General features: G+C 33.9%; 1 protein-coding gene across 1 annotated transcript; it reads right to left on the bottom strand.

The window, feature by feature from the left end:
- Positions 1–4,875: 4,875 nt before the first annotated feature.
- LOC144437131 (ER membrane protein complex subunit 8-like) lies at positions 4,876–10,634 on the bottom strand. The gene is made up of 5 exons (XM_078125989.1): positions 10,431–10,634; positions 7,513–7,589; positions 6,785–6,854; positions 6,095–6,198; positions 4,876–5,336 (listed from the first exon to the last, which is right to left on the bottom strand). The coding sequence occupies exons 1-5, from the start codon at positions 10,632–10,634 to the stop codon at positions 5,177–5,179; spliced, it is 615 nt and encodes a 204-aa protein (XP_077982115.1). The 3' UTR covers positions 4,876–5,176.
- Between the last annotated feature and the right edge of the window lie 191 nt (positions 10,635–10,825).

Here is a 10,825-nt window from a genome sequence, read left to right as displayed (position 1 = left end):
AGCTGATTACCGAGATGACATGATGATTGTGCATGTCTCCATGTGATACTAGTTGCCTGCTCCAGATAAGTAACATGTCTGTGGTGGAGAATCTGCATTCATGTACATGTATATCTTCATGTAAGACTTGTCAGTTGGTTACTAAGATGACATTGGTTTTGAGTGTGCATGTTTTCCTGTGATAGTTGCATTTGTACATGTATGTTGATTACTCAGCTGATTGAATGTGTGCTTGTTCCTTGCTCACCTTGTGGGTGTAAAGGCAGTGTGTTGCAGTCAACATCAATAAAAACTTGTGTACTATTGGCTTAGATGGATGCCATGAACTCATAGACTTTTATGTCAGTGTAGACGTTTAAGTGCAACTTTTGCATGCAGTCGAGACATGTTGATTCCTGAAATTTCTAGAATATGTCGACACCAGTAGAGCCATGATTAAACACATACTTGAGCACTTGAAACGGTAAAATGAAATTGCGATTCGTGTCATAAATTTTGTAACATTTCAGAATGTTTGTTCTTCCTTCTCATTTGTGCTTCCAACTGTCTTCACTTCCTATCGACTTAATTATGACACTACCTTGTGTGGTGTAATATCTTTCCTCAAAGTTTGTCTCTTTTAGGCGAGCTTCCTGTGTGCAAGTGGTACAAATCTATCGGGGCAAAATGTGTGTGCTGATTCATCCGAGCCTTTGTTTAGGGGATTTTCCCCCAAATATCACAGCAGTGCCTTAAGTTGTTATTTTTAACCCCTAGAACTATATTTCATTCTCTTTTATTTGTGATATATAGAAAGTGGTGGTTTTTTAAAAAGAAATTCAATGTGATAGTCACCGCAAAATCTGCACTGACAATTATCTAGTTCTATGGAAGTTTAATTGGAAGTTAAAAGAAAATATTTTGATAGAATAGATTAAGAGAATCATGTTATGAATGAGCTGAATTAACACTATTTTTAGTATTAGAATTATATTGTGTATAAATAATACCTGGATAATGGATTAAACTTGTAAATAATTAAAAAAATATTGTGTTATTTCTTGTCTGGCAGTTGCTTCAACTTGGTGAATGATATTGAAGTGTCATTATTTACAACACTAGAACACGTTTCAATACACCTACTCTTCACTGTGTATGGAAGGTAGCTCTATGCATCAGACAGTAATTAAAGAAACTTCATCTCTGTCCGTCATGCCATGATTTCTTTTAGGTAATTGCAATCCACTTTCACAACACACGCAAGATGACTTTGGACTTTCGCAACACATGCTAGACAACATGGCACTCACTTCAATAGGGAAAGGACACCTTATGAATTCATTAATTATGTTTACTGAAAACAAGATTAAATGCATTGGGGTCATTCACTTTCACTTATCTGTACAGTAGAGTTGGCACAGATCTGAACTTGGGTGGAAGTGACATGCGGGCCTAGCTAGGGAACTTCCATTAAGGTTGTTGTATAGGCTATTTTTCACCCAATTCTTTATTGTAGAAATATTGTTAAAAATAAAGATATTGTCTCCAAATTTTCTGAGTTTGTCCCTTAAATATTCATCATGACATTAAAAACATTAAAGTATAGTTTGTTTAATAAATGATGAAATTTGACACCTGTGTATATTATTTTATCATATTTTTCATATTTGCCACTCTGTAATAGGCAATTTTGATTTTTTTAAAAACATTTTTTTTACAATTGTCTTCATAAATATACATGTCAAAATCTGTCTAGACAAAATTTTGAAATTTTGATCCGAAATGCTTCAAATTAATTGTCAAAAAGGCAATTTTTGTTGTATGTGTACCCCATTTTCATCAAAGCAGTGCCGAGTGTCTGTTTCACTAACATAAAAACCCTCTAAGCAGTTTCTCGGCCTTCATCTCAATTATCAAATAAAACAAATCCGATTGTATTGTTACTGCTTGTATTGTTTTACAACACATGCCAGACGACTTGGCCCACACAAGACAACTTTGCACTTTTATTAAAATGGCATTGTAGCACAACTGTATTTGGCCATTGCTATGGATGTGGTCTTGTTGCTAGGCAACTTTGCATTTTAATTATAAGTAAATGCAAGACGAGTCAACTTTACATTTTCACAAACACTAGACAACCTCAGACTACATCAAATCAACTTCATTTAATTTATTCTTCAGATAACATATAACTTACTGAATGACTTAAAAAGTGATCGATTATTTATTGTGAACCAACTGGTATGTGGTCAATATAAAAAAAAAATACAAGACTTGTTTGTAACAATGTGGAAATTCTATAACTTCTATGGCAACAGACACATTAGGAAATAATTACACAATAACCTACCATGCCAGGTTCTCTCGCATCATGATATGCTTGGATTTACATCCTAAGATATCGTGAAAACAAAATGGGATATATATTTACATATAAACTAATGCATTTGCATATTATGCAAATTTCATAGCTCTCACTACATTATTGATATAACAACAAACTGGGTGATTGAAAGGTAGAAAAACATGGCAGCACTTCCTACACACAATTTAAAACCTTTACAAAAAGCAGATGCTTTGTACATTAACTTAATGTATCCTTGATAATGATATTGTGTACATACTGAAAGTCACTTTGGAACGACAATTTGCAAACTTGATTTCAACTATGGGCCTCAGTCACACAACGGTGTTACACTCACCATTTTCTGAGACTTCAACCAGACTACATAAGTCTATTATATAATCAAAGTCCATACAAGACAGACTATAAGAAGGAAATTGACAAAGACCTAAAAAGAATTACTATAATTATGAAAATTTTATGCATATTGAGTATCTATATTTACATAAACATGTGTTACTGTGTAAAGTAAACATTTACACTATCTGATCTTAACTACATGTTTTCATTTGATCTAATGTAATTATGGAGATTTTAATGATTTCCCACACTGGAGTGTGCTTAAAGTAACGTATAACCCCTTTCACAGACTTACAACAGTACAAATCTTTTGCACTTTCTAAACTCCTTTGTGAGCCTATTTTGTAAATGCACACAAAACTAAACCCGACACATAACAATAGTCATCCTGGCAGGTTCCCATCTATCTATTCTGCTTGGTTGATTGGGGCACAACGGTGGTTCAAATCCTGGCCCAGGACTTAATTATTAACAAATGGTAGCAATGAAAATACTGAATCAGTCCTTCCAAACATTCAAAAGTTTTAACTCCATGATGTATCACTTACAAAGAGTTTAAATGACATTATTTTTGAAAATGAAAGAAATGGGTAACTCTTAACGCAATACATTTCGGTGGAAATTGCAATTCTACCAGTGTGTACAAAAGTACAAATTTAAAAGACAGATAACCATACAAATACAATGTAATACCAACTATTCACTTTGGCAGCTTGTGGAAGAAACTACAATACTGGAGAAATTATTACTCTTTCCCCAATAAATGAATCAATATTGACAAAATCTAAAGGATTTGTGTATATTTTGTCAATAATCACAAATAATAAACATGTACATAAAATTTGTCAAAAAACACACTCATGATGTAGGAAAAATCTTGTATATTGTGAAAGTTAGATTTTACTAGTGAATTTTAACCTAACAGACAATTACCCCATCCCCTCCCCACCCCACCCCACCCCACCCCACCTGAAATGACAAGTTCTTGCAGATATACATGCATATGTATACCTGGACAAGTCTTGGAGCTTGGCAAGGAATTGTTAGGTCTTGTATTTCACACATTTAGATTCACTCAAGGTACATTCTGCTATCTGGGTTCAATAATAAACTTACAGCTAAAATAATGTTGCTTTGGTGTTTCACTCATGGGACATTACGTTTTTTGACACAAAGCTAGACATTTCAACTCTAGAATAATAATAACAGAGACACAACAAACACAGCAGGATCCTTTGCCCAATCATATTGAACAGTGTAAAGCATTGCTATTCTTTCACACTGCGGTAAAAACAGGCTTCTAATAAAAACATTACACTTGAACTTGATTCTAATCACTTCAGTTGTTTATTTTCTAGCTGATAATCAACATATCAACTTGATTACTTCTGCATTGCCACTACATGCAGCACCTATGTAATTGTTTCTTTTGCATTAAAAGTTGTCAGTGTGTAAAAAATGTCATATTACATGAGTGAACATCAAACCAACATCATTTTAGCTGTAAAATCCTATTTTTCCTGTGTAGTTTTTTGTGTACAAAAAAATACCCCCATCCCAGTAGAAAGAGGGTTAAAATACATACATTATATAACAAGAAACGTAAGAATCTCTGTACTATTACATCTATCTCGAGACATAGCAAGCTCTTCTTATGGTACTGTAAAATATTTCTTAATGGATGACACATTTACATTTAGTCTCAATTTTGATCTACTTTGGGGAGCTCACTAGTATAGTAAACGCATACATGTACAAGTACATACATGACTTTTTTGAAAATTAGTTCAATTTCACCAGTTTTCTAGTGAGATGGACCACGCGAACAACAGAAATATTCATCTTTAGGGTTAGAAACATCACGTACTTGTATGCATGTGTGTGTGTGCATGTAAAAACATGGTTAAACATGCAGTGTTTTATATATATACATGCCAGCAAAACATAGACGTGTACATGTGATGTAGTATGTGTACATTGTATGTGTTCATGCATGTATGGATGGATGTAAGCATACACACAGTACATACATACATGCATACATACATAGATACATACATGTACATTCATACAGAGAGACATATATACACACATACATACATACATACATACATACATACATGATACAGCCAGCATGCATGTATATATGCATGCATACACGCGCACATACATGTACATAAATACACAGAATTATACATATACATAGACATAAGCAAACATATATAACACACAATCTCAATAGAACATTCATGTATCCACCTGTCTACTTGCATTGTATATCTCCCATATGACAGTTACATATAGAAGTTAAGAATCACCAACGTTGTTCCATTCCTGATATCAAATACAGTTACAAACCATATACTGGTATATTCTCATTTTCATATACCATTTGCTTTCTGAAATAAATTCACGACTGGATATTTGCACATACATGTACATATGTGTAAACCCGCCGTCGTGTAAAATAACTGAATGTTGACTATCAGTTTATTGACATTGACTAATTAAACTATTGACATCCAGGTTTAACCAGTCTAATGTGATGTCGTCTAAATGATTATCAAAGTCCACTAAATCCCTCGCAAGTTTGGCTCTCAATAAATCCGACGCCACGACAAGGCACTTCTCATCGTCTTCCAATTCAATTCTATGGAAAAAGAAAGAAAACAAAACATGTTAAATTCAAATAGTGCCTGTGCCATGGCATGAAAGAAGCGATTATTATTGGATCATTTTCAACCAAATCCCTTCATCACATGTGCCAATATGTACAGAGTGATAAAAAGTCATTACTTTTTGAAAGTTAGTGCAATGGATAGCCTACTTTGGCAGTTTTCCATTGAGATGGCCTGTGATTGTATGTTTTAAACAAGATATGTTTACCACAGTCTTTTAAAGGAAAAGTCCTGTCAGACTTATTTCTGTCTTTTGTACACTTGTATTGATTACAGCTATCAACTTAAAGTAAAAGTCCAGTCAGACTGCCTTTACTACACTTGTTGATTACTGCTATCAACTTAATTAAAGAAAAAGTCCAATCAGACTTATTTCTGTCTTTAGTACACTTGTATTGATTATTGCTGTCAACTGTCATCTTGGTTTGGGTTATAAAATATCACCTTGGTAACATTCAGCTTTTGAAATTTTGTAAAGAAGCACCATGTTCAGCCATTTTGGTGATTCCCTGCAAGGGTTTGTGGGTAATCGTCTTGTGATGACATCATTTCTCCCTGATCTCTTTCCCTTGACAAATAGCTTATCTGTTCAACTTTCACTCACTCTTACTACATCACTTTATGTTCAATCAATCATTATTTTCTTAGGATATCAACAAATTCAGTGATTTTGAAATGCCAACCTCTAGAGGGCGCTATTCATAAGATATGTTAAGAAAAGTCAACTTACTCGTTTACTGCATCTTTTCGTTTCCATTCATTTTTATTTTCTTGGTACATGAATAATTTGAGTGCTAATTCTTTGCAATCTATAGACATCTTCTGATTATCAACCTGTAAGGGAGTCACATGAATAGAGAACAACAAATTGAGAACTTACACATACTACTGTATAAACATGTACATGTATGTATTCCATAATTCCATATAGCCTTACGTTACTGTACTTCTGAACACTAAGTGACGACGGTAATACACTTTGTATTATCCCATATCAATGATTACAACTACATGTATAGCATCTGAGCAGCTAATGTTTATTCTACCAAATGTTAAAGAGCTAGTGATGGTGTCCACTCATCGTCACAAAACACGGCCTCTTTTACAGCACCGTCCAAAATGCATCATCAACTGTCGCGGAAGAAATAACAGCTCTGGTTTGCGAGAATGGTGTCCACTAGGTAGTGCTTCTACAATGTATATGACCATACGTGTAATGCCAGCTTTTAGTGTGTAAAATAACCAAATATATTATATAATACATATATACACACATATATACATACATACACACACACATACATACATACATACATACATACATACATACATACATACATACATACAGACACACATACAATGTACATACACACACACACACACACACACATATAGATGTATTTGATACTATTAAACTTACAATAAAAAGACATGCCTCGGTAGCATTATCTCTTATTTTGTCTGCAATCTTGATTGCTATTGGATTGGGACTGAAATACAAAATGTACAGAAGATTTTACAAATTATTAAATACAACGACCACACCATTGCTACGAGACAGTAATTCAGTTAATATTTTTCTCTCCCTTTGCAATTTACATTTAGTTATCAACTTTAGTCATGTGTATGTGTATGTATGTGTGTGTGTGTGTGTGTGTGAGCGTGTGTGTGTGTGTACATCATGTACATGTATTTACGTACGTACGTACGTACATACACAAAAGTATGTGTGTACAATGTACATTTGTTCATATCTATGTACTGGTGTGTATGTATGTATGTATGTATGTATGTATGTATGTATGTATGCATGTATGCATGTATGTATGTATGCATGTATGTGTGTGTACATGTATGTATGTGTGTGTGTTTGTGTGTATGTATGTATGTATGTATGTGTGTATGTATGTATGTATGTATGTATGTATGTATGTATGTATGTATGTATGTATGTATGTATGTATGTATGTATGAATGAATGAACAAAAATGTATGTACAGAGAGATAGTCAGTCAGATAGAGAGACCGACACAGACACACAATAGACAAATATGTCATAAAGACACTACATTGTATGCCATGCCTACAAGTACAGCAAAACTAACACCAATCCAGTCATAGTATATAAACAAATAACAAGGGACTTACTCTGAGTCATATAAATGTTCATTTGCCTGGTAATAGCCTGCTATAACTAATCCTAATTGTCTGCAATGTGAATCAATCTAGAAAGAAATGGGGGAAAAAGAAATAAGGTAGGAGATAAGTAGGCGACAAATTCATTCATTCATTCATTTACAGAATCCATTTACTTGCTGAAGAAAAGATGGTATGCCGTGCTACATCTGATCATGAACAGAAGAACACAGCTTATAATAGTATAATATAGTATATTTTATTTGACATGAAATAATGTAAAAAAAAACGCGTTATCTAGAGTTACAAACAACATACAGAAACAACAAAAACAAAAATAACATAATTAAATATACAAAACACTTAACTACAGTATTGAATACAATGATAATAATGAATTAGAGAATTTTCAAACTGCTAAGTATTACTATGATATCCTGTGTTGGTATGTATGTAAGAATACAATTTACAACTACACGTGCATACACAAACTTAAGTGGATGACCTTTATACCAGTACCAGTAACAGCTAATCTACTTGAGTATCTCCTAACAAATAGTCCCTGGACTTGGAGTGTGTCCAGGATCAACATGTATGCTTCTAATCAATGTAATCTCCTTTACAGCCTTCCACTATTTACCAGTCATTCATTTGTTTTCTTATTCACTGTGCAGAAGGAGGAAAGTAGTCTAGTCCCTAAAAGGTATCGTTACGATTTTACATCCCCACTCACAAGGTTTAGAGACCACGTTGGCATCAAGACTACTTAGGGGGAAAGCTGGTACATCATTTTGATTTTTTTTTAGCAGAACGGGACTCAGTTAAAAAGTTGTAGCCAACCAAAAGAACAAGCATGAAAAGTTTTGCCTATACAACAAGGTGAGCAATAACAAGTTTCATCCATTTCAGAGGATTGGTTTTGATAGATGAAAGTTTCAACTGGCTCACATTGCCATGTCTGAGTTTAGTTTTTGGGCAGGCTTGTCACAAACTTTATCACTCTCCCTGTATTAAAGTTCTTTGTTAACTTTAGTTGTGATAAAATCAGTGAGAACTGTTGCCCAGAGACTTGGTTGGTTGCCCAGAGAGGGTGGTTATAGTGACTTGGGAGGTACAAATCACACAAAGGTGTGACCTGACAGAAAGAGGACCCAGGTCCAAGATTTTGGCAGGCCAAGCAAAATGCAGAGCTCAGATCTACATATGAACAGACTTGAGAGTCACAAATGTATATCCTCGCTTGCTAATGATAATCTGGCCAACGACAGACAGACAGACAGACAGACAGACAGACAGACAGACAGTATAAACATTGACACACTATTAAGCAATCAAGTTATTGTTGACAGTTCCAACATGGAAGTTTAACCTACTCTGTGGTTCCAACAAGGTATGTATTCAAGTCAATTTTCTATACAGTTGTAATAAAGTTATATCTAGTAACACTAGTATATTTAAAAGGCTATACAAAACCCACTACTTGGACGCTCAGCCCAAGTAGCCAGGTGCTAAAACGTCACCTGGTTTTTCAGCCAGGTACAAGAAGAGTTATCACCAATTGTCTTAGTTTCAGCTGTTTCTGTCCCCTTGTTCAGTCATGTAACTTTGTATTCATTGCAGCCGTTTGCGAATTCTTTGTCACTGCTGTTGTGTGTTAGTTCACAATTCGCTCATCGAGTATTTTTTTTTCTCACATTAATTTATTGTGCAGTGTTTTGCTTTCGTTCTGTCTGAGCATGTGTGTATGATTTTTTTTTTTGTCCAGTGTGAGGGCCTCAACGGAAAGAAGTGTTTCACTTACTTTTGTACTGTAATACTTACTTGAGCTACCCTGAATAAACATATTTTATTATTATCTAATCTAATCTAATCTAATGTACGTATGTTTACACATTGTGGGAATATATGATGGGTAGGTTATCAAATTGTCAAATACCACACCACCTTGCTTTGAAGACATATTCATCCGTTACAATAATAAAATTGTATTAAAACTTTTATATTGATAGTATTTGGATACCAACGATTAAAAAAACTGACAACAAAATATTACTATACGTACATGTACATGTACATGTACATGTACATGTACATGTATATAACATATTTTTTAAAAATTATGAGTTTGAACAGTATTTTAACAAGTAAATAATGTTTGGCACAGAATCAGCATAACTACAAGCTCTGGATCTCAGCACACAATTTACATGTACCAGTCGAAAGACTACGATATCAAGGAATTCCCCCAGATGAAAGAATATGTCATTTATGTAATACTAAAGCTATTGGTGATGAAATCCATGCTATAATGCATTATAGCAACACATCTGTGTAATTGAAGCGAGAAACCAATTTCAAAGAACTATCGAAATATATCATCAAAGTCTTTTAAAATTGTCTCAAAAAAGAATATTTCAAAAGAATAATGAGCTCAAATGGTGATTTTATCACTAGTAATAGCTTTGGAAAATTCTCTAATATTCATTATTATCATTGTATTCAATTAAAAGTATATTATAATTATTTATTTTTGTTTTTGCTGTTTCTGTATGTTGTTTTTGACTCTATATAATGTATGTTTTTTCCATTATTTCATGTCAAATATAATATACTGTACTACTATACTATTTATGTTCTCAACCGGTACATGTATATCATAAACGATTCACGTGTCGTCGGTATGATTATGATATACAATGTAGTACATGATACAATGTACGTACATTTTGTATGTTCACATGTATCACCTATTTTTTCAAAAAGCCCTCCTTATGTAGCTGACAGCTTCAAAAACACATGTTCATTCTCTAAAATTTTATATTCAAGAACGTAAAGTATTCATTAGGTTGAAGGTTAACACCACGTGTGTGTCGAATGCAGCTAATCATCAATCACCACACAAAAACGATTGAATGGAATCGCATACTCACTCGGGTCAATGCGACTTCCAACATCGGTGCCAAGCCCAGAGCTAGATGAAACAGTGGTATCGCATCTACATATATCAGCGTCTTGCTTTCCTTTAGTCTCTTCTTATCCGCTAGTAAAACTCCGTTTACAGCACAATGTGGATATTTCGCCGCATGTAACAATATTTTTGTATAAGCCCGTATACTCATGACAATCTCCGCCATTTTGGGCAATGTGTGTGTCGATTGGATTGGGGCGATACCATTCACATAGTAGGTGATTTTGAGAACAACTTCTTTATTTTTATACCGATTTCTCGTAATATGCTAATATTGTGAAGGAAATAATAATTAATTTCACATCAAGTACATTATTCAGGTAGAAATATCTTAAACTGCTTTGAAATTGTGAGAGG

Source organism: Glandiceps talaboti, chromosome 7, assembly GCF_964340395.1.
Source record: "Glandiceps talaboti chromosome 7, keGlaTala1.1, whole genome shotgun sequence".
Classification (NCBI taxonomy): Eukaryota; Metazoa; Hemichordata; class Enteropneusta; family Spengelidae; genus Glandiceps; species Glandiceps talaboti.
Note: the sequence above shows the minus strand (reverse complement) of the source record. Positions and strands in the feature narration are given on the sequence as shown.

Bases quoted from the DNA above. Each gene is read 5' to 3' on its own strand.
- LOC144437131 (XM_078125989.1), bottom strand. From the start codon at position 10,634: ATGGCGGAGATTGTCATGAGTATACGGGCTTATACAAAAATATTGTTA. The intron at 6,855-7,512 runs GTAAGTCCCTTG...TTTGTATTTCAG, and splicing joins GAACATTTATATGACTCAGA to TCCCAATCCAATAGCAATCA. The intron at 5,337-6,094 runs GTAAGTTGACTT...CTTTTTCCATAG, and splicing joins CGAAAAGATGCAGTAAACGA to AATTGAATTGGAAGACGATG.